The sequence below is a fragment of the Gigantopelta aegis genome, chromosome 12 (genome assembly GCF_016097555.1).
Source record: "Gigantopelta aegis isolate Gae_Host chromosome 12, Gae_host_genome, whole genome shotgun sequence".
Lineage (NCBI taxonomy): Eukaryota > Metazoa > Mollusca > Gastropoda > Neomphalida > Peltospiridae > Gigantopelta > Gigantopelta aegis.
Window position 1 is genome coordinate 45,792,650 of NC_054710.1, and position 25,371 is coordinate 45,818,020.

Sequence of the window (25,371 nt, forward strand, 5' to 3'; positions counted from 1 at the left end):
TATAGTTGGTTTGAACAATATTTATTAGCAAATCAAATTTGGGACTGGCCAACAGGCAAGTGCCTATATTAAGGCCTCTCCCTACATTTAACAGATATACATGTTATACATCAAGATGGCTAGAACAATATTACGATAAAGATAACACGGATAGTTGGGGGAATAGAAGATAGGAATGTGTAGAAGAAACAAAGAATAAATAACAACCAATTAGAATGGTTAAATGGTTAAATGATCTCGAAACGCTTACTATTAATAAGAAAATTCTGAACAGATTTAAATATAGAGATACTATCTTGGACACTTACATTTGAATCTCCAAATAGCAAAGTATGACACTTGAGATTATAATAGTTCAGTAAATAGGTATTGCGAGCTGCAGCATATATTGGGCAAAAACATTTTTAAAAATGTTCTGCATCTTCAACTGGATACAAAAAGGGGTATCTGTCACATGTCGTACAAATGTGTGACCATTCAAATCACTGGTATCCAAAAGGAGTCGGCTATGTAGAATATGTTGCCATCTATCACCTTCATAGAAATAAAATGGAACAGCAGAGTCGTGTTTGTTCATTTGTATTTTAAACAATTTTAATGAAGAAGAATTTCTAATATCAGGCAACAGATTGTTCCACATATATAGTTAACTCGACTGGCATTGTCCCTAACTCTCCATAAAGCATAAATATTTGTGTTGTGTTTTCAACAGGTATGATGTGTCTTAGACAGTTTATTTGTACAGAATTAAATATATCAACTTTTTCATATCCCCATATTTCGCATCCATATAATAAAACTGGCAGAACCATTGAGTGGATCATTTTAAGTTATCATTCGGTTGATAGATAGTTGTCCTTTGATTTTGATAGTACAAAGTACATGGCCTTGGTAGCCTGTTGTTTAAGTCTATTCTTAGTAATTCGAACATTATTTAATTTTGTAAAAGCAATCCCTAAGTATTTGTATTCTTTCACAGGTTCAAATGTATTTTTCCAATCTTAAAATTATGTTTATAACCTCTAGTGTTAAATATCAATATTTTCGTTTTGTTACCGTTTATTTTAAGTTTCCATTTAGTGCAATATTGATAAAACATACATAAGGTGTGTTGTATGTCTTCTGCAGTGGTTGATAATAGGGCAGCTCCTTCTGCACATAACAAGCAAAACATGTGTAAAGCAATATCTACTGGGCGACCTTGCCTGTCTGCTGTAGGGGAAACCCCTTCACATCCATGGCTAGATACATAATCTTCTAAATCATTAAAATACAGGCAGAATAGAATAGGGGATAAATTTTCACCTTGATGGATACCGTTGTTACATAGGAATAAAGTAGATTGCTGGTTATTTACGACAATCATTGATTTAACGCCTTGATACATTTGATGGATAATTCTAAAAAAATTACCGGCTATGTTATGCTATAGTAGTTTATGCCAAAGCTGTATTCCAGGTACCGTATCGAATGCTTTCTCAAAATCCACAAAAGCGCAATATAATTTATTTTTCCTTTTTTTCAAGATATCTGTTAAGTGATGTAATGTATAAATATGGTCTGTAGTTGAGTAGCCTTTACGGAACGCGGTTTGGGCCACACTAATCGTATTATTTTCCTCAATAAATACACGTAAACAGTTATTAAGTAAAGTTGTGAACAGTCTAGAGCAGCAGCCAGGTAATGTGATTGGTCGGTAATTTTTGGGATGTAGTCGGCTTCCTTTATTTTAAAAAATTGTTAAAATAATTCATTCATCTGGTAAGATTCAATTATCAAAAATAGTATTAACAAGTTTAACATTAACTGGCATGAGCAACGTAGCGGTTGACTTAATGTATTCGTTAACTACTCTGTCATCACCTGCTACTTTATGATATCAGCATATCTCTAGTCGCAGTTCACCAAGTGAACGGAGTTCAAGTCTGATGAAAGGAACCAATCAACAGCGTTCACTTCTGTACGTTTTCGTACGTCACTTCTTGTGTTCTGTTATCAAATGTAAGACCTTCATACGATGCCTCAGAACCTGCGGCGCCAAGCGATGAGTATACAGTAGCATCAGTTTCCGGTGCAGCGTGAGCTTCCGGTCTAGCAGACTCGTCTCGATTACCTATAGGAACGATAATAACACAATAAGCCTTTAAATTAAAGTAGCATCATCGTAGTCGAATTGTATAAAATACAATGCAAAACAAAACAAAACAAACAATAACAAGGATTTGCAGTAATTATCAATTAAATGTGTTGTTATGATGCAGACGTCCATACGTTTGAGACTACAAACATGAAGACCGGTATTTGACGTAGTGTACTCAAAATATTGGAGGTGTAATATATAGAGATTATTAAACGAGCTGGTGTATCGTACTGATTCTACGAAACGAGTGTCAGGATTTTGGTATTGCCCGAGCGAGAGCGAGGGAATTACATGAATCCTGACATGAGTTTTGTAAAATCAGTATGACTCACACGCGAGTGTAATAATTTCTTCAATAACAAGACCCAACTCAAAATGTTTCAGCCACAACTAGAAGGAGACGAAGATATGACGTCATATTTCAACTGCCCAGTCTGAGCTAGGACTGGAGAAGCAACGTCATGTTATGACGTCGCTTTCCAAAATTACGTCATTAAACTTGTTATTACACGTGTGCTTCGTATGATTATTATTAACTCAGTTATGTCGAACCACGTGTATAATAAAGCCTTTTATTGTTCTACCTTTTAGACAAGTGTTAACGGTAAAAACCGTAAAGATGAAATATATCCTTACAAACCATAACATATGTTCTTTCATACGTTTATTGCTGTTGTACTGAATACATTATCAGGGTAATTAGTAATTGACCCATCCAATCCTATACTCACCAAAAGCTGCATTACTGTATAGCTGCTGTTCCGTGTTTCTGCTGAAATCACAAAAGTAAAACACAAATCACGCAGAAACATTCAAAGTTGTGAAAGGCAGCAACGAAGACAAACTAACGTGTTCTGCAATATCATTGGGGCAGGACGTAGCCATGTGGTAAACAGCTCGCTTGGTGCACGGTCGGTCTAGGATCGATCCCTGTCGGTGGGCCCATTGGGGTACTTCTCGTTCCAGCCTGTGCACCACGACTGGTGTATCAAAGACCGTGGTATGTGCTATCCTGTCTTTGGGATGGTGCATATAAAGATCACTCGCTACTAACGGAAATATTTAGCGGGTTTCCTCTTTAAGACTATATCAGAATTACCAGATGTTTGACATCCAAAAGCCGATGATTAATAAATTAATGAGCTCTATCGGTGTTGTTGTAGATTAATTGAGGTTAACAAAGCTGGCTATCACTAGCATTTTAAACTTAATGTGTCAGCCCAATGGCTTTGCACCAGTCATATCCAGTACACCACGACTGGTATATCAAAGTCCGTGGTATGTGCTATCCTGTCTGTGGGATGGTGCATACAAAGATCCCATGCTACTATTGCAAATATGTAGCGGGTTTCCGCTATAAAACTAATTGTCAAAATTACTAAATATTTTACATCCAATAGCCAATGATATAAAAAATAATTTGCTCTAGTAGTGTCGTTAAACAAAATTCTTTTTAAAGATTTTTGAAATTAAAAATGAATCCGTACAGTAGAGGATTTGACGAGTAGCCCAGTGGTAAAGCGCTCGCTCGCCGCGCGGTCAGTCTGGGATCGGTCCCCGTCGGTGGGCCCGTTGGGCTATTTTTCGTTCCAGCCAGTGCACCACGACTGGTATATCAAAGGCCGTGGTATGTACTACCCTGTCTGTGGGATGGTGCATATAAAATATCCCTTGCTGCTAATCGAAAAGAGTAGCCCATGAAGTGGCGACAGCGGGTTTCCTCTCTCATCTGTGTGGTCCTTAATCATATGACCGTAAATAAAATGTGTTGAGTGCGTCGTTAAATAAAACATTTCTTTCTTTCTTTCCGTACAGTATAGCTGAGGATTTGACGAATGAGAATGCTGTACAGGAATTATAGACACACAAGTCACGGACCATTGTGTCGCGTCCTATTGCAACTTCCATATACAGAAAGAATAGTGAATCATGTTGTCATAATCACTGCGCAACACTGGAATTTAATATCAAACTCAATCTAAGAAATACGAATTTTAAAATTAAATTTGATTCGTACAGAAGAGGTGAAGATTTGGTGAGTGAGAATGTTGTACATGTCGTATTGTAACGTCCACACAGAAACAATAGTGAGCGATTTGTTTTGCTAAGAGAATTAGAACATCAGTATTTTCTGAATAGCGGAATAGTGAATATTTCTGTTCTGACCATCGGTTTCTCGTGTTGAACAGACCGAACCAACTGGCTCGAGATAAACGTAGTAGTTGTTGGTAAAAATTATTATATATGGCCACATAATTTCCTCAAAATAATATTTGTGTGTGTACATGCGTACGTGTGTGTGTGTGTGTGTGTGTGTGTGCTTGTGTGTGTGCACGTACGTATGTATGACGTGTGTGTGTGTGTGCATGTGTGTGTGCACGTACGTATGTACGTGTGTGTGTGAGTTTCTTTGTTTGCGTGTGTGTGTCTGTACACATACGTATGTATGCACGTGCGTGTATGTATGTATTTCCTATATAGATATACAAATAATCATACCTCGAGTGTTTCGCCAGCATTCTAGCTGAAATCCAGTAAAAACAAATATTTTAACATTTCTATTGAATATTACACATATACACAGACACTTACACACACACACACACACACACACAGAGAGAGAGAGAGAGAGAGAGAGAGAGAGAGAGAGAGAGAGAGAGAGAGAGAGAGTGAGAGAGAGATAGAGATATATAATATATATATATATATATATATATATATATATAATAGAGAGAGAGCGTTGAGAGAGAGAGACCTGTTATATTTTTGCAATTTATTGGGTCCGCCTTGGACTACTTGCTTCGATTAGCCTATACGGGGAAACATGTCGGGAATACTAATTCATCTGACATTACAAGCGCAGAGAGCGCTGCGTAACCCATCGTCAAAATTTGAAGTGCCCCGGACAAAAATGAAACGTTTAACGGGTGAATACAATGTATTTATTGTGTTTTAGGGAAGAACGTAGTATCTTGCTCATCTTGATAATTACCATGTAGATAATATATATTTTTGGTGAATTAAGAAAAGTATTGTAACGTGCACTTACTTATACAGGGCCCTCTTGAGTGTATTTGAAAATAGGGGGGCTAGGTGGTGGGCCAATATCTGTGGTTTTTCAAATTAAATGTATTTGTGGGGCCCGGGCATGCTTCCCCGAGACATATTTTAGAATTTTAGCCTTACCTAAACAGTGTAAGATGGAAAAGTGGGTGGTGGTTTTTGTCATGACCTCTTGCATTTATAGTATTTCATTTTGGCACGGGCTGCTAAAAAAATCAATACAGGAGGTGTCCTTTCTATTTTTGCAACTGATATTTCCATGTCAATGGTTAAATGAAGCGAAATACCACGTTAATATTTACATTTTGGTTGTTTGTTGTTATTGCTGAAGTTTATTTTTTTTACAGATTTATATTGTAACTTTATAATGCTAGTGAAAGTGTTACTTTTTAAAATAATGTTCTACGCTCGTAATTTACTTCCTGTGAACTATATAGTTCAACAAGTAGGCGTACATTATTTTAGCCATTCAACAATCGCTAAAAGTTAGGTCTTACGATATGTGGTCTAAGGGGATACACCACGGGTAAAACAAAGGGACCGACACCAAAGCGTGGTACAAATATATATATGAAATTTGTATATACATACATACATACACTTCTCATTGACACTAATCGTGGATACAGAACACTAACTGTAAATATAGACACACATAAGACAACACAGGGATTCCCACGGATACACGTACACACATACATATAAATATTTTCTCTATCCGGTATAAATATTCAGAGTTAAAATAAAGTAATGCTTTATTTACATTTCTTCAACCGGAAGTACAAAAGGACGGCTGCTCCACATAGCAGGAGTAGGGCAACTGCTGTTCCAATCCCTGCCCCAAAACCTGCCGCGAACCGACTGTCTGGAAAACCTACAAACAGACAAGATGGCCGTGCCATACACACTGGTTGGTTAGACATTTATTATCCATAGCAAACTTTCGTTGTTTTGGGGTTGTTGTTGGTTTTCTCTTTATTTGTTTGTGTATTTGTTTGGGTTTTTGGGGTGTTTTTTTGCTGTGTTTTTTTGTTTTTGTTTTTTTCTTGTTGGTGTTTTTTTGTAGGTGGAGATTTCGGGTACACGTTGGAGTTGGGGATATGAGCAAACCGCACTTTTGATCACACTGTTAATACTTTATCGAATCCAATCCGCAACAGTATACTATTATTATAAGAAATGAATAAATGTGAACAATTACTGGAATACACACTGGCTGGTTAGACATTTTATATTCAGAGCAAACGTCCATTGTTGTTTTTGTTTGTTTTGCTTTTTGGCTTGTTTTTTTTTTGTTTTTTTGTTTTTGTATTTGTTTTTTTTTTTTTTTGTTAGTGTTGTGTTTACTTTTTTGTTTTTTGTTTGTTTGGTGTAATTTTTTTTTTGTTGAACTATTTTTTTTTTGGGGGGGGGAGTTATTTCAGCCAGTGACGTGTTGGGGTGGGGTGTTGAGCAAACCGCACATTTAATTTATTGTTTAAACTCCACCATGTAAACAATTTATTGAATCCAATCCGCAAAGATAAAAACCGTATGATATTGCTACAAGAACTGAATAAACGTGAACTATTACTGGAATTTGTACTTACGTTATAACACTGGCCAATTCCACATTTTTTGTTTTTGTTTTAGAAAGATGCAGTTTATTTATTCCCTTGCTTAGGAAACGAATGACATAATATCTAAGAAATTATAAATTTAGCTAATAAATTAGATTCACTCTATAAGCATTTCTTCTCAATTCAGGGCAGGGTGTGGTTCAGTGGCAGAGCGCTCGTCTGAGTTGCGCTAGGTCGTAGGTTCGATTGTCTTTGACGGACTCGGGGTTTCTCACGACCGGTACATCAAGAGACGTGGTATGTACTGTTCTGTCTACAGGAAAGTCTATATAAAAGATCGTTTGAGGGGCGTTAGATCGTAGGTTCGATTGTCTTTGATGGACTCGGGGTTTCCCACGAAGGGTACATAAAGAGACGTGGTATGTACTGTTCTGTCTACAGGAAAGTCTATATAAAAGATCGTTTGAGGGGCGTTAGATCGTAGGTTCGATTGTCTTTGACGGACTCGGGGTTTCCCACGACGGGTACATCAAGAGACGTGGTATGTACTGTTCTGTCTACAGGAAAGTCTATATAAAAGATCGTTTGAGGGGCGTTAGATCGTAGGTTCGATTGTCTTTGACGGACTCGGGGTTTCCCACGACGGGTACATCAAGAGACGTGGTATGTACTGTTCTGTCTACAGGAAAGTCTATATAAAAGATCGTTTGAGGGGCGTTAGATCGTAGGTTCGATTGTCTTTGACGGACTGATCACTTTTCCCATTCAGGGGTACATCAAGAGACGTGGTATGTACTGTTCTGTCTACAGGTGTGTCTATATAAAAGATCGTTTGAGGGGCGTTAGATCGTAGGTTCGATTGTCTTTGACGGACTCGGGGTTTCCCACGACGGGTACATCAAGAGACGTGGTATGTACTGTTCTGTCTACAGGAAAGTCTATATAAAAGATCGTTTGAGGGGCGGGATGTAGTCCAGTGGTAAAGCGCTCGGTTAATGCGCGGTCGGTTTGGGATCGATCCCCGTCGGTGGGCCCATTGGGATATTTCTCGTTCCAGCCACTGCACCACGACTGGTATATTAAAGGTGGTGGTATGTGCTATCCTATCTTGTAAGATGGTGCATATAAAAGATCCCTGGCGGGTTTCAGCTCTAAGACTATATGTCGACAATACCAAATGTTTGATATCCAATTGCCGATGATTAATAAATAAATATGCTCTAGTGGTGTCATTAAATAAAAGAACATTTTTATATAAAAGATCATTTGCTGCTTAATCATCAAGAGGAGCTCATAGAGTGGCAGCGGGTTTCTTTTCTTTCTTTCTTTCTCTATCCATCAATAATGGAAATAACCATATTATATCAGACACCAAAAGAAATACCTATGGTTTAAAAGGTATTGAGATATTAAACAAACGTCATTTTGTCACCTCCGAAACTGATTAGTTTGAGGTTTTTATACATACCCCTCCACACCTCTAAACACCGAAAAGTGCGATTATTTACTATACTACATTGTCCAAACTATATTTCGTTATTTGTACATATATTTGTGATAAATAAATACAAATTAATTGATGTCACATATAAGCTTAGCATAAATAACTGAAGAATATCAGAATTGTAATGTGCTGCTACTTGGCGTAAACTGTGGTTTCCTCGAGAATCATTGGCAAAAAATATAAAGTATATTAGAAAATATTCATCAATATTCATAAAATAACAGCCAGTTCTTTGATGTTATCAAGATATTATTCAAATTCAAATGTGACGTGACATGTTAACATGTCGGTCACCCTTATTGAATTTCAAAATAAAATAAATATAAATAATATAGTAGTAAATTAATGTACTTAGATATAACTTTTGTTGGCATATAAGCATATAGTGGCCATATATGAAAGTATGATCTTTATGTTTCACAAGCAAAATGAATAAATAATTATGTTTGGTCATGGTGAAGCTTTGAGACTGCCCTTTAAAACGCAATGTTCTGTATTATATCACAGGGCTCGAAATCCACGACGGTACCGACGACAACTGCCGTAGTTACAATATCACTTGCCGTCGGTCACAGCATTAACTCATGGCGGGGGGAGGGTCTTTTTTTTTTGCCGATGAATAAAAATTCTTGACGTCCGTTGAAGGGACGTTTCTTGATTTTTATATTTGTTGCCAAAGTTATTGGTTTACAATTCTGTGATATCATGTCATGTCATATATCATATCATATCATATCATGCCATATCACATTATATCACATTATATCATATTATATTATACAAATGTATCATACATTCAACAGCCAGTTCCAAGGTGTGCCTGGCCGGTGACTTCACGCTGTTTTCTGCTTCACACGAGTACGTCCCCGAGGTTTGACACAGAGCTTCGTGCCAGGTGTATTCCAGACTCGTCACATTCGTCATCTGTCGTACGAGTTGTATGCCCCTGAACAGATTCATGTTAGATGTCGGGTTGCTGTCGACAACACAGATCAAAGTGATGGGTCTTACTTCGTCAACAACAGCTTCAGTGTCGGGTTTCTTTAATTGCATCAGCTTAATAACTGGTTGGTCTGAAAATGTAACCGTAAAGCAGTTTTTAAACAGACATACCCTAGTTTGTAAACACTACGACGTATTTTTCACTATTATAGCCTGTTTGATAATTTAAATTAGAAGTACAGTACATACATTTTATTATTTAGAATATTAATTTTCGTACACCTGAAGTGGTTCTGGTCATCCGGGTTTTTGCAATCCCCCAAAATGCATTTCTCACAATTCTAAAAACGAACATTTGTCTGAAAAATGATTGTTATCGAGCTCTAGTTATTTTTTAAAGGTATTTCCCTGTTTAAACATCACAGATTTTAGCTTCTCGCTGTAATGGGGCGGTAAATAGTCAACTGTTAATGCGTTCGTTTGATGCGCGGTCCGTCTAGGGTCGATTCCCGTCGGTGGAACCATTGGGCTATTTTTCGTTCCTGCCAGTGCACCACGACTGGTATACCAAAGGCCGAGATACGTGCTATACTACCTGTGGGATGGTGCATATAAAATATCCCTTGCTACTAATGACAAACAGTTAGTGAGTTTCCTCTCTAGGATCATACGTCCAAATTACTAAATGTTTGACATCCAATAACCGACGATTAATAAATCAATGTGCTGTTTTGGTGTCGTTAAACAAATCAAACTTTAGCTTTAACTCTGTTATGACCGTATCCAGATGTGTTACAGGTTTGAAGATTAACTAAACTTAGTGTCCATTTTCACAGGCTGAAACTAGTGTGCGTCTTCAATGTAGTCATTTGGGTTTACAAGACTTGAACTTGACAGGGAGCAAGAGGCAACTGCCAGTCAAACCACTCAATATGCTTTCTGATAACTCATAACACAAACAGCGTTTGCTTTCCATCTCAAAGCATTGTATAGCTATTTACATTAAGAAATTAGTTGAATGTTTTCCCCAAACCAGTTTATTTTCTTAATGATGGTTAAATTTGCAATTGTATGTAGTCGTTATAATGTATGATACAGAGCCGATAAATAACCCGAATCCCCCACCCCACCAATTTTTTTTTTAATAATAACATTAATAAAACAAATAATAACATTAATAAAAACATTAATAAAAAAATAATAATAACATTAATAAAATAAAAAAAGATTAATAATAATGACCGGCCTAGGTCGTGACGTGGTTAAGTCATCGGACAAAATGCTAGTAGGTACAGGGTTCGTAGCCTGGTACCGGCCCCCACCCACACCACTACACTCTCTTCTCTGTCACTAACAACTAACAAATTAGCAATTAACAAACTAACAAATTAGCAATTAACAAACTAACAACTAACCCACTGTCCTGGACAGACAGCCCATATAGCTGCGGTGTGTGCACAGGACAGCGTGCTTGAACCTTAATTGGATATAAGCAGGAAAATAAGTTGAAATGAAATGAAATTTAATAACCGAGTGACCAGTTAATTAATGTCCTTAATTAAACAGATTTGTTCTCGTCTAAACTCAGCTACACACGTTTTTAGTTTGAATTTAAATTAATGTTTCATTATGTGTTTGTACTAAAAAAAAAGTTCATTAATACTCACACAACACATCTAATAGTATAACAAAAATAACTAATTTACTTCTTTCACTGCCAATCCCGACAGATTTAATAACAAAACAAATAAATAAACTATTATATAATTCCATTTGGCAAAATAAACCTGAAAAAAAGATTAAACGAGAAATATTGATACAAGATTATAACAAAGGAGCGATTAAAATGTTACATTATTCAAATTATATGACGGCACTAAACAGCTTCCTGGATCCAAAAGACTCTTCACTTCAGATTCAAAATGGGTAACGTTATTCCAGGCAGTAACAAAATTAAAGACAGAAGATATGTTTAAATCTAGAGACGACTTTATTCAAAGAAAATAAAAACAGTTAAAACATATATTCTGGAAAAAAAATGTATTACAGAGCTGGATAAATATTCAACAAAACCAAACTTGGGAAAATAACGATGAAATAATGAGTACACATATTTGGTTAAATAGTTATATAATTAAAAATTACAAAAGAATATTGTACAAAATTTATGTTGAATTTTTTTTTTATTATTTTTTATACATTAAATCAAATTACAGATGTGCTCTGGGACAATAAATAATTAAAAAAAAACAAAACAAAAAAACAAGTTAATTAAAGTCGCTCACCCTAGTTTCAGCCCGCGAAAATTAATTATAATTCTGGTTAATCTACAAACCTGTAACAAACTTAGATCACGTTTTTATAAAATGGAGTAAAAAAGAAGGTTTTATATCGATAAATACCATGGGAATCCCCGTGACTCAATTACTTGAAATAATTTTGAAAGTTAGTATTCTGATTTCACCGGTAGATTTCGCTCGAAGCACAGAAATGCCTATGTCACGACAAATTTCCCAGAGTGCACACAGACTTGGGGTGCGTTCCTTTCACCTCTCCTGGGCATGTTCCAAATGTTCTGTTCTCTCCAGATATCGTAAGACTTATTGGTTTTAAGGGTTTGTAACGTTTTGTATTGAGATACTTACTTGTCTGAACTTTATTGTTGATGAAAATGTGCACGAACTGCGAAGAAAAACCTCACAAATGAACGACAAGCAAACGACAACAAATCGGATGTTGATTGCGCGAACCGTGCACGAGAAAACAAACCGAACCAAAATGATAACTGTCACGTGGTATACCAACATATGTGACGTTGAAACGGGAAGATCCCCTCAAACAATAGATTGGACCTCGTCTGCTCAACGGTTTTTTGTCAGTGGCGCGTGCGTTTTTAAGAAATACAAAAAATGCATTTCGTGGTATTACAAACATCAGGATTACCAGGATTACCAAAAAATACTTCAGGAGAATGGAAATGTATATTCTAAATAATAAAATGTAAGTAAAGTGTTATTTTATTTGTGAAAAAATGGGTTTAATAGCGAAAAACAACGGCTTAATGGTTAACAACTAGGGCGTGTCCCTTTAATACTCACACAGCACATCCACGTGTACTGATGTGTTTGCCGATTGTCGTGTATCTGGGTTGAGAGCGGTGCACGTGTAAGTGCCATTCTGTGTTCTGTTAATTCCGGATATAGAAAGAATGCTTGAGTTGCTTATTGTCTTGTCATTGAACGTCCACGTGAAGTCACATCGGAGGAAACAGTCTGCTGCGCATGACACTGCTACGTCACTTCCTTCTTCGGGAATTAATGCAGACGGTGCGTTCACTCGCACTGTTGAACCAGGACCGTCTAGAAATCAATATATATCGACATATAAAATATACAGCTACATATACATCGAGAATAACTAGTTAATGAAAGGAACGGCAACGACTGGTATATCAAAGTCAGAGATATGTCCTATACTGCCTGTGGGATGGTGCATATAAAATAGCCCTTGCTACTAATGACAAACAGTTAGTGAGTTTCCTCTCTAGGACTATACGTCCAAATTACTAAATGTTTGACATCCAATAATCGACGATTAATAAATCAATGTGCTCTATTGGTGTCGTTAAACAAATCAAACTTTAGCTTTAACTCCGTTATAACCTTATCCAGATGTGTTACAGGTTTGAAGATTAACTAAACTTAGTGTCCATTTTCACAGGCAGAAACTAGTCTGTGTCTCTAATGTAGTCATTTGGGTTTACAAGACTTGAACTTGACAGGTAGCAAGAGGCAACTGCCAGTCAAACCACTCAATATGCTTTCTGATAACTCATAACACAAAACAGCGTTTGCTTTTCATCTCAAAGCATTGTATAGCTATTTACATTAAGAAATTAGTTGAATGTTTTCCCCAAACCAGTTTATTTTCTTAGTGATGGTTAAATTTGCAATTGTATGTAGTCGTTATAATGTATGATATAGGGCCGATAAATACCCCGAATCCCCCACCCCACCAATTTGTTTTTTAATAATAACATTAATAAAACAAATAATAACATTAATAAAAACATTAATAAAAAAATAATAATAACATTAATAAAATAAAAAAAGATTAATAATAATGACCGTTCTAGGTCGTGACGTGGTTAAGTCATCGGACAAAATGCTAGTAGGTACAGGGTTCGTAGCCTGGTACCGGCCCCCACCCACACCACTACACTCTCTTCTCTGTCACTAACAACTAACAAATTAGCAATTAACAAACTAACAAATTAGCAATTAACAAACTAACAACTAACCCACTGTCCTGGACAGACAGCCCATATAGCTGCGGTGTGTGCACAGGACAGCGTGCTTGAACCTTAATTGGATATAAGCAGGAAAATAAGTTGAAATGAAATGAAATTTAATAACCGAGTGACCAGTTAATTAATGTCCTTAATTAAACAGATTTGTTCTCGTCTAAACTCAGCTACACACGTTTTTAGTTTGAATTTAAATTAATGTTTCATTATGTGTTTGTACTAACGTTAATTAATACTCACACAACACATCTAATAGTATAAAAAATAACTCATTTACTTCTTTCACTACCAATCCCGACAGATTTAATAAAAAAAACAAATAAATAAACTATTATATAATTCCATTTGGCAAAATAAATCTGAAAAAAGATTAAACGAGAAATATTGATACAAGATTATAACAAAGGAGCGATTAAAATGTTACATTATTCAAATTATATGACGGCACTAAACAGCTTCCTGGATCCAAAAGACTATTCACTTCAGATTCAAAATGGGTAACGTTATTCCAGGCAGTAACAAAATTAAAGACAGAAGATATTATGTTTTAATCTGGAGACGACTTTATTCAAAGAAAATAAAAACAGTTAAAACATATATTCTGGAAAAAAATATATTAAAGACTGGATAAATATTGAACAAAAACAAACTTGGGAAAATAACGATGAAATAATGAGTACACATATTTGGTTAAATAGTTATATAATTAAACATTACAAAACTATATTGTACAAAATTTATGTTGAAATTGTTTTATTTGTTATACGAGATTTACTTAATGAGAATGGACAGTTTATGAACTTCGACACATGCACAGTAAAGTATAACATTAAATCAAATTACAGATGTGCTCTGGGATAATAAATAATTAAAAAACCAAAAAACCCCAAACAAGTTAATTAAAGTCGCACACCCTAGTTTCAGCCCGCGAAAATTAATTATAATTCTGGTTAATCTACAAACATGTAACACACTTAGATCACGTTTTTATAAAATGGAGTAAAAAAGAAGGTTTTATATCGATAAATACCATGGGAATCCCCGTGACTCAATTACTTGAAATAATTTTGAAAGTTAGTATTCTGATGTCACCGGTAGATGTCGCTCGAAGCACAGAAATGCCTATGTCACGACAAATTTCCCAGAGTACACGTTCACCTTAACGCCGATAGACACGTTGTCGTCCATCTGACCTGTAAAACGAGAACCGAGACTCGTCAGTGAATAACATAGGGCTCCAGTCGGCCAAGTGAAACCTATTTAGTGCATGTGCAAGCTGCCATTGCAATCGACGTTGACGTCGTCTGGACGTAGGGACGCCTGGTCTTACCTTGAACATACGCAACCGATTCCTAACCGTTGGTGGACTCACTTGGCGACCATGAGTGCCTACAACCTCACCGTAACCATCTGAAATCGGTCACGGAGGTGTGTGAGACGTATGCCTCTAGCTTGACGTGGCAACAACGTATAACGCGCGGACGTCCGCTCCTGGGACGGTCAGGTAATCTTCCCGTGGCTCTGAGACGCCCAACTAAACGAGCTATTGTGAACTCATATGCCCCAAATTGCTGGATGACGCGACGTTGCAATTGCCCCAGCATAATTAGAGCAATAGCCATACCCCTATCAACTTGTAACATTCGCGGCATTTTGCTTTTCAATCGTGTTGAAGTGAAATGTTTTGCTCTCGTGTACTACAATCTGTGTATTAAGCATTTGTTAAATATTGTTCTTTTTGAGGAATGATATAGGTATTATTTTTCAAAAAAAAGGAAGGAAGGAAATGTTTTATTTAATGACGCACTCAACACATTTTAGTTATGGTTATATGGCGTCGAACATATGGTTAAGGACAACACAAATATTGAGAGAGGAAACCCGCTGTCGCCACTTCATGGGCTACTCTTTTCGATTAGAAGCAAGGGATCTTTTATATGTACCATTCCATAGACAGGATAAAACATACCACGGCCTTTGATATACCAGTCGTGGTGCTCTGGCTGGAACGAAAAATAGCCCAATGGGCCCACCGACGGGGATCGATCCCAGACCGACCACGCATCAAGTGAACCCTTTACCACTGGGCTACGTCCCGTCCCCACTTTTCCAAAAACTACAGCATTTATTAATTTAACTCAACATTATACAATTTAGTATTTAGCTCTATTTCTCACAAACTATACGTCCCACACCAATTCAACATGGTTTATAGTTAATCTTTGAATGTTCTTCTCAGTGCATGGTGTTAGTAAAAAAATATATTAAATTAAAATTTTAACAGGGGACAATATTAATATGATTTTTACCTATACTCCTTCCCATCAGGGAACATGATTCTCTCACTATGGTATTTACAACAAGTTGTTTATTTTTGATCCGACTGTTTTCTAAATTGTACACAAAAATGGTGGGTTTTTTGTTTTGCTGTTTACAATAAACAATTTTTAAATGAGGCTGGGAAGGGTTATATGCATGTAGCTAGTTTGGTTATTAATGTGAATTTTATTGTGTTTATTACCTCGAACTTCTAGCACTACTCTGTTGCTCGCTTGTCTATAACGCATCCCTCTACATCGCCACGCTGTTCTGTGCTGGTGGATGTTCACAGAGTTGATTGTTAGGGTAAAGACTTCGTATGAACAGGTGGAAATGTAGTCTGTCGGATGACTCGACAGATAGTGGCATTCGCCTCTTCCAAGGCAATGCATCATGTACTCTGTATTATTCTCAAACCACGTAATCTCAGGAGTTGGACGAGTCCTACACGTGAATGTGAACGGAGAACCAACAATTCCGTATGGTCCAGAAGTCGTCAAATGGGCTACACCTACAGATCAAGAGAAATGAGTTCATTGAACAAAATGATTAAAAAAAAGAAACAAATTAATAAAGCATGTATTTGAAAAGATTACTCTGGTTGTTATCCCTAAATATTAAAAACAGAGATATGAGCTCATTGAACAAAATTATTTCAAACAAAGAAATTAAATTAATAATGCCTGTATGTTTTAAAACATTACTTTAGTTGTAATTGTTAAACATTAAGAGTAATGACCGTATTGAACAACATTATTTTAAACAAAGAAACGAAATAATTACGGCTTATATATTTTAAAATATTAGTTTCGTTTTAAAACATTACAATATCTTGTTTTCAAGCCAACCACTATTCTACCTCCTTCACGAGTAGTGACATATCCAGTTAGAATGTGAGCCTTATATTGACTGAACGGGGCAGACGATTATCTTAGAGTGTAGTGACATATCCAGTTAGAATGTGAGCCTTATATTGACTGAACGGGGCAGACGATTATCTTAGAGTGTAGTGACACATCCAGTTAGAATGTGAGCCTTATATTGACTGAAAGAAATCTTAGATAGTGCGATTAGAATGTGAGCCTTATATTGACTGAACGGGGCAGGCGATCTTAGCGTGTAGTGACACATCCAGTTAGAATGTGAGCCGTATATTGACTGAAAAGAGAAGACAATTGCCTCAGCATGTCCACCCTAAAAAGCAAGATGTAACAGGTACTCTGGAGAAAATGAGAGGATTTGGAATCCGCTGGTTTCACTAAGGCAAGAAGGAAGGAAACTGTTACATGCAATTTTACATATCACGATCTTTCCTCTCATTCTCCTCTCATCCGGCTACATTTATAAAATAAAAATCAACTCTTCAGTTTGTTTTGTCAATAAACATAAATTAATCAGTACATACGCTGTACGTAAACGTGAACTGTTGTATTTGCTGTTTGCTGTGTTTCTGGGTTGACAGCGGTGCACGTGTAGGTTCCAGTCTGTGTGCTGTTAATTCCAGATAGAGACAGAATGCTTGAGTTGCTTATTGTCCTGTCATTGAACTCCCACGTGTAGTCACATCGGAGGAAACAGTCTGCTGTGCATGACACAACTACGTCATCTCTTTCATTAATAAATACTGATGAGGAGGTGTTCACATGAAGTGATGAACCTGGGCCACCTGCAAATATTTATTAACCGGTTAGTGCCTTAAAGGTGCTATGTCAAAATTGTATTACTGGCAGTTCCCGACAAAAATACTTATTATTTTTTGCTTTGAAACATAAACTTTATACATGCTTATTAAAAATAATACAACCAAATAATTCCATTTACTAGTAGCAAAAAAAAGAAGAAGTATTTTAGAGGGCAAATCTTGAGGGTGTATCACACACATTAAATAGTGACGTCACTGTTTTATGCAAACAAACAAACAAAATAACTAATACATATACATATGCACATTACACGTTCATTAAGAAATATGCATCGAATGTACGTATTTACTTCTGCTTTCCCACTTGTAAACTACAATTTTAGAAACCAAAATAGCCTTCACAATAGCTGAACATTTTTATATATCAAACTCAGTGCTATTTGTTTTCTCCAGGTGTTAGAAAATAGCATTTGAGGCAATACAGAGACAAAAATAGAAACATTGAGGCCCATCCCCCTCACATCAAACATCGTCACTGCTAAATACGGTAATATAGTGTTGACACGTACCCGTAGCTATGTTCATCCGGGCCTGTTTTCTGTAAATATATCCCATTATTAGAACGAGTGTGTCCCTTTTGTCGGCATAGTGTTGAAGATGAAACACACTTTTTACTTTTATGCCCTTTTGACGAAGATCTTAGATATCCTTTAATTGTTAATATGCGATCTTCGTATCACTATTTTGAAACCCATTCAGTTTATAACAAAGTAATTTTAATAATGAAAGATGAAAATCAATGTTTAATAGCAAGAACTCTTTTTAATATGTTTCAAAAACTAAAAGCATGTTTTTTTAAAATTAAATAAGACATAATGTCGATTATTGTATTATACTGTTACCTTAGGGGGTTTCAGTGGAAACAATTATTTTATAATTTTATGTAGTATGGTATAATTATGAAATTAGGTTTTATTAAAAAAAATCAAATTTTTTAATGTATTTTTGATTTTATATACATGTACATATTAGATTCTTTTATGAATGATACTTCGTATTTTAAGTGTCTCATAAGCCTGTGTAGGCTGGGTGACAATACGTGATTGTATATAGTATGAATATCAGCTATTGGATGTCAAACATTTGGTAATTTTGACAAATGGTCTTAGAGAGGAAACCCGGTACATTTTTCCATTAGTAGCAAGGGATATTTTATATACACCATCCCACAGACAGGATAGCACATACCACAGCATTTGATATACCAGTCATGGTGCACTGACTGGAACGAGAAATGGTTCCACCGACGGGTATCGATGCTAGAAATACATCGGCGAGAGCTTTACCACTTGCCTACGTCCCGCCACTTCCTTAAAACTATTATTGTATATTAATATTATTATACTTTTAGATCTATACATGGTTTGATATTGTCATGCGATGAGGTTTTTCAAAGAATGTGCCAAACACATTAAACAATTTGAAACCACAATTAATACCCCGAACTTCCAGCACTATTGTATTGCTCTCTGGTCGTCCAGGTCTAAAACCACATCTCCAAACTGTTCCGTGCTGACTGATATTCACAGAGTTGATTGTTAGCGTGAAGATGTCGTGCGTACAGTTGAAAGTGAAGTGTGTCGGAACAGGCGACATAGGATAGCATTTACCTCTACCAGATCCATGCATCCTGTACTCGGTATCATTCACAAACCAGGTAACCTCAGGAGGAAAATCAGTCCTACAGGTGAATATGAAAGGTGAACCAACAATTCCATATGGTCCAGATGTAATTAAGTGAAATTGACCTGAAAAATAATGAACAATACAGTTAAAGGCGCAGACCGAAGTTTCAGCGAGTGAAAATGGATAGTAAGTTAATCTACAAACCTGTAACACATCTGAATAGAGTTATAACAGAGGGAAGCTAAAGTCTGTGAGGTTTAAACAGGGAAATATTGTCTAAACATAATTAGAGCTTGTCTCGATAACCATTACTTCTCAGACGTTTTTAGAATTATAAAAAATACAGTTTGAGGCATCACAAATACCTGAATGTCGATAAGCACTTCAGGTTTAAGAAAATTAATATTCTAAATAATAAAATGTAAATACTTCTAATTTAAATTATCAAAAACGGTTTTAATAGTGAAAAATACGTCGTAGTATTTAAAACAGGGATTGTCATTTTAATGAAATGACATATTCTGTCAAACCTATTATACAAGGCATCTTGTGTATCTGCGGTCTGGTTTAACCCTCTAGTGCCCAGCGTACCGTATGATATCAGCTGTCTGTTTTAACCCCCTAGTGCCCAGCGTACCGTATGATATCTGCTGTCTGTTTTAACCCTCTAGTGCCTAGCGTACCGTATGATATCAGCTGTCTGTTTTAACCCTCTAGTGCCCAGCGTACCGTATGATATCAGCTGTCTGTTTTAACCCTCTAGTGCCCAGCGTACCGTATGATATCTGCTGTCTGGTTTAACCCTCTAGTGCCCAGCGTACCGTATGATATCTGCTGTCTGTTTTAACCCTCTAGTGCCCAGCGTACCGTATGATATCTGCTGTCTGTTTTAACCCTCTAGTGCCCAGCGTACCGTATGATATCTGCTGTCTGGTTTAACCCTCTAGTGCCCAGCGTACCGTATGATATCTGCTGTCTGGTTTAACCCTCTAGTGCCCAGCGTACCGTATGATATCTGCTGTCTGGTTTAACCCTCTAGTGCCCAGCGTACCGTATGATATCAGCTGTCTGGTTTAACCCTAAAGTGCCCAGCGTACCGTATGATATCAGCTGTCTGTTTTAACCCTCTAGTGCCCAGCGTACCGTATGATATCAGCTGTCTGGTTTAACCCTCTAGTGCCCAGCGTACCGTATGATATCTGCTGTCTGGTTTAACCCTCTAGTGCCCAGCGTACCGTATGATATCAGCTACATGAACTAAAATGGTATCTTCACAAAAAGCAGACGTCCCATAACCCATAAGTCCTGGTTGAGCACTTTACTAATGACCTGCCTTTTACCTGAGATAATGTTTGCAGTAAATAATAGAACAGTTTGATACAACTAAATACACAACACAGAATATAATGAAATGAAATTTACTACACGTTACATATATATTTTTAACACATGTCCACCTGCATTCAAGAACACGTCAACTCGTATTAATATTTTTATTCAAATTTTAAGAGATGTATAACTGTATTCACAAAATGATTTGGTGTGTTCTGTCCAAATGTGAGTTGCGTATTCACTCTCTGTGTAGACCCTCTTTCGAGGTGGTTGGGCAGCGCCAGAATTTATCCATCTCAACATGACACGTTCTGCTATTTCTATACCCTTTATCAGTTCTATAAATCTATAAACAGTTGGATGGTGAAGCTGTATATATCTGTTCATCCATGATTCAAATTCCTCCAGATTATTGCACATTCATAATAGGCACTGTACAGTTGGGTAATCATTATAGGATATATACTACCAAATCAAATCCCATAGACGACAATAGTAACATATGTGGTTAAAACTCCTACCTGCAGCGTATCAATCGACATAAACACCACGGATATAAATACTACCACCCTCAGCCTTAAAGTGAATCAGAAAACAATGGGGGTCAAGCTGCTCATTTCAGAGATTATGGGTAGCGTCTATGACTACCCTAATTCCTCACAACATTTGAGTACCTATTTTTACAGGTACCTCATACATGTTTTGAACACAAGGCTACTTGACACAGTGGTACTAGATGAAATAATCAAATTGCATAAATCTTTTGTCCAGAAATTCAGTGCACCTCGAACTTTGACCCAGCCGGAAGTTATAGTTGGTTTAGTCTACCTATGTAGCATTTAAGTCCGAGATCTTGGGTTTTCATCCATATGGCCAGTGTTAAGTGAAAAAACAAACACCTGCATCTCAGTTTATGGAAACGATAACTCAACTGCCTGGATTGTAGTGATCTCAACATTTGTATGAACTTTAGTTGGAGAAAGCAGTTGATTTAAATATTGCAAAACAAGATTCTTCAAAACAGTCTTATATATACAACTGGTTCCACAATCAGAACATTCTTATATATACAACTGGTTCCACAATTATAGCAGTTTTATATACAACTGGTTCCACAATCAGACCAGTCTTATATATACAACTGGTTCGACAATCAGAACAGTCATATTGCATTATATAAAATTATCGCAAGGATATTACAACTGGTTCCACAATCAGAGCAGTCTTGTATATACAACTGGTTCCACAATCAGACCAGTCTTTTATATACAACTGGTTCTACAATCAGAACAGTCTTATATATACAACTGGTTCCACAATCAGAACAGTCTTATATATACAACTGGTTCCACAATCAGAACACTCTTATATACAATTGGTTATACAATGTTGGTCAAGACGAGAAAGTTTCGTCGATAAAGATGGATTCTGCAGCCTGTATAGCTAAGATCTGCTCATTAGTAGAGAACATAAGCATGTGATCTTCCATTCCCATCATTAAATAACGGGTAGCGTCTGCCGTCATTTGTCTGATCTGTGTGGTCCTTAACCATATGTCCGAAGCCATATAACCGTAAATAACATGTGTTGAATGCGTCGTTAAATAAAACATTTCCTTCATTGTTCTGGGTCCGTGGTTCTTCTACGTTCACATCAGCTCTATTGTGGTAGGGCAGGTATCAGAACTGTTTTACATGTTCAACATTGTATATTTAGTGGCGCTGGTGTTGTGTCTTCTCTGTCTCACTTCCGTAGTGTGCTAATAAACCAGGCAACATTTAGGTCACTTGCACAATACTTGTGTTCTGGTGTGTTCCGTATACATTCGTCTACAGTGGTACACTCACCGGTACAGGCTATTATCACACATCTCCAGTGAACGCTTTTACCGTTGATGCGATTCTTTCTTTGTACTTACCTGATGCCGCGTTAATAATATTTCGGAAGGATATTTTTGCGCTCTGGTCCAGTAGAGTATCATATATACATTGTGCTAAATATTGCGTATAAAGATGTATTCCTCTAATACAACCCTAATGGAGTCCGCCATCTTTGTTACATAACACAGAAGTGGTTATATACATACATATACTTTGAGTTGCCCGGAGGAAGAAAAGAAGAGGGGATAGAGTGAAAGGTGTAGGTATCGTAAATAGAAAGCCAGAACATTTTCTTTGGATTGGGGAATTTCTAGTCAAAAAATTAGTGTAAACTTTAGCAGAAACGTTTAGTAGCAGTTATGTATTTTAAAGAAGTTTTAATCATTTTTTAATTTTCTTTTTCACTAAAGTCTATATTTCCCAATAGGATCTTCTTATAATTTAGATGTAAATAGTTTGACATAAAATTGTTTCTTTGTTCATTGTATAGGGAAAAGTGGTTGTGCAATTTGTATTTTCACTTAAATATTTATTACATTAATAATAATAATAACAACAACAAAATACCTAAATAATTATAGTAGTAGTAGTAGTAGTATCAATAATAATAATCCAATAATAATAATGGATACGTAAACCATTACATGATTATTGTTATTTTTTATAACATTAATAATAATAATAATTCCATTATATATTATAATAACATATAATAATAATCAGAATAATATAACCGAAATATTATAATCCAAATAATAATAATAAATAATAATAATTATTTAAAGGTAAACGAACATTAATGTCCAAAGGGAATTGCATATATTTTAGTAAGTTAGTATGAATATTCAATTTGAAGGGTGGTGGATTTGTTGTTTATTGTTTGTTGTTTTTTGGTGATTTGTTTTGTTATTTATTGTTATAGTCGCATGTTAGATCGATGTAGCCATAAAGATGTGAACAGTTTTCTGGGCAGTTGTTAGACAGTGTGAACGTTGTGATCACATCGTATTACGGCCGAGAAAAATCAGTTCAGCAGTGCTCAGGGTAAAATAGCAGAAGGGGGCTGTCCAATATATATGATTTAACGGAGTTCGTGTACACCGGCATGGATGGGTAATCGTGTAAGGTGTAGTAATAATTATTTGGTGTGTGCTGTCCTGCAAACCAGTAATTCAGCGAGTGCTCTTTGTATTATACAGAAAGATGTACAATAACCTGAAAGGTTATTTCTGTAACCAGTGCAGCAGTGCTCGGTTAGTATACAGAAAGAGTACAATCATAAAAGGATCTTAGAGGAAACATTCATATTTGCTCGGGTTGTACTCCCAGAAAAATGTGTAATAATTTGAATTTGTTAATTTGAAACCAGGGCACAGTGCTCGGGTATTATACAGAAAGAATTACAGCCTTCTGAAATTATTAATCTGAATCCAGTTAGCAGTGCAAAAGTCTACAACAGAAAGAGGGGTAATTTGAACCCGTGGTCCCCAGATTGGGAACCAGGGCACCTGTGCTCGGGTATTATACAGAAAGATGTACAATAATCTGAAAGATACTAGGTTAAAATACTAACCAGTGGCTGAATGAATCAAGGCCATAAGAACCAACAATAAGCAGAACTTGTAGTGATATCCCTGCGCCATGTTTAAGCGTCAACCCGCAACTACAACAAGGAGACTAAAGACATAGCGATTTATATTCGTCAACTTTCCGGTATACGGATATCTAACGTTATTAATCGCTTGTGCACATTGCAATTGTATAGCTTCTTTTATATAAACTTACTGTATATTTGCTGATACTGCTTGGTCATTTTCACTTGTAGTGACTCAAGCGTAGGTTGTAATAAGAAATGAATGACATACATTATATTTTATATCTGGGGGTGGGGGACGTATTTCATCCAGGGTGTGTATTTCATTGTCGTTTGATCGATCCTGGCGTCTGGCATGTCAGGAGGGCCTACTAATCAGGGGGCTGTGGGGCCACTCCACCCCCCACCCCCACCTCACCCCGTCCCATTTATTCATGTCATTGTGCTGAGAAGGCTGTAATTGACGCGTTTGAACGCCTGAACCCCATAATAGGTCAATAGGGCTTCAGATCCTCACATTTCCATTCCATGCATCATCACACTGTCAGTGCCTCGCCCACTTTCACGTACATTCTGACGGCCCTGGTTAAAACCTTGTCTTACGTTACTTGCCTTGCGACCAACATATATCGTATTATGTCCAAAATGCGATGTTTGCAAAACAATCAGAAAGTGTTTTCTTTATTGCAGTTAAATTGACGGCTGTTCTCAGGGAAACCATAAAAAAACATTCAATATAGTATAATTCGTAACACCCCGGGCAGATTTTTTTGTGTTTTTTTTTTTTCTTCATAATATCGGCCTAAAGCTAGGTGAACTTATATACGAACCCTATAATATAATATCTGGTACTAATGCGCTATGTAATGAAATTGCTCAGATAGATGTAAATTATTCTATTGACTAAGTAATGAGTAATGCCAGATACCAGATCTTGTAATGGTTACAAGCATAGACATCAGAGGTTGTTAAACCAGCGATCGCCGTCAGATATAGATAGGCAAATTGAAGCTTTTGTTTGTATAGATGTAAATTATTCTATTGGCTAAGTAACGTCAGAGACCAGATCTTGTAATGGTTACAAGCATAGACATCAGAGGTTGTTAAACCAACGATCGCCGTCAGATATAGATAGGCAAATTGAAGCTTTTGTTTGGATAGATGTAAATTATTCTATTGACTAAGTAACGTCAAAGACCAGATCTTGTAATGGTTACAAGCATAGACATCAGAGGTTGTTAAACAAGCGATATAGATAGTCAAGCGATCGCCGTCAGATATAGATAGGCAAGCGATCGCCGTCAGATATAGATAGGCAAGCGATCGTCGTCAGATATAGATAGGCAAGCGATCGCCGTCAGATATAGATTGGCAAGCGATCGCCCTCAGATATAGATTGGCAAG

The 25,371-nt window shown here is 36.6% G+C and overlaps 1 protein-coding gene across 1 annotated transcript; it reads right to left on the reverse strand.

Annotated features, from left to right (window-relative positions):
- Positions 1–4: 4 nt before the first annotated feature.
- On the reverse strand, positions 5–24,016 carry LOC121386100 (carcinoembryonic antigen-related cell adhesion molecule 1-like). The gene is made up of 9 exons (XM_041516898.1): positions 23,947–24,016; positions 19,146–19,283; positions 16,036–16,344; positions 12,307–12,567; positions 9,061–9,339; positions 5,967–6,077; positions 4,640–4,664; positions 2,872–2,912; positions 5–2,113 (listed from the first exon to the last, which is right to left on the reverse strand). The coding sequence occupies exons 1-9, from the start codon at positions 24,014–24,016 to the stop codon at positions 1,953–1,955; spliced, it is 1,395 nt and encodes a 464-aa protein (XP_041372832.1). The 3' UTR covers positions 5–1,952.
- Between the last annotated feature and the right edge of the window lie 1,355 nt (positions 24,017–25,371).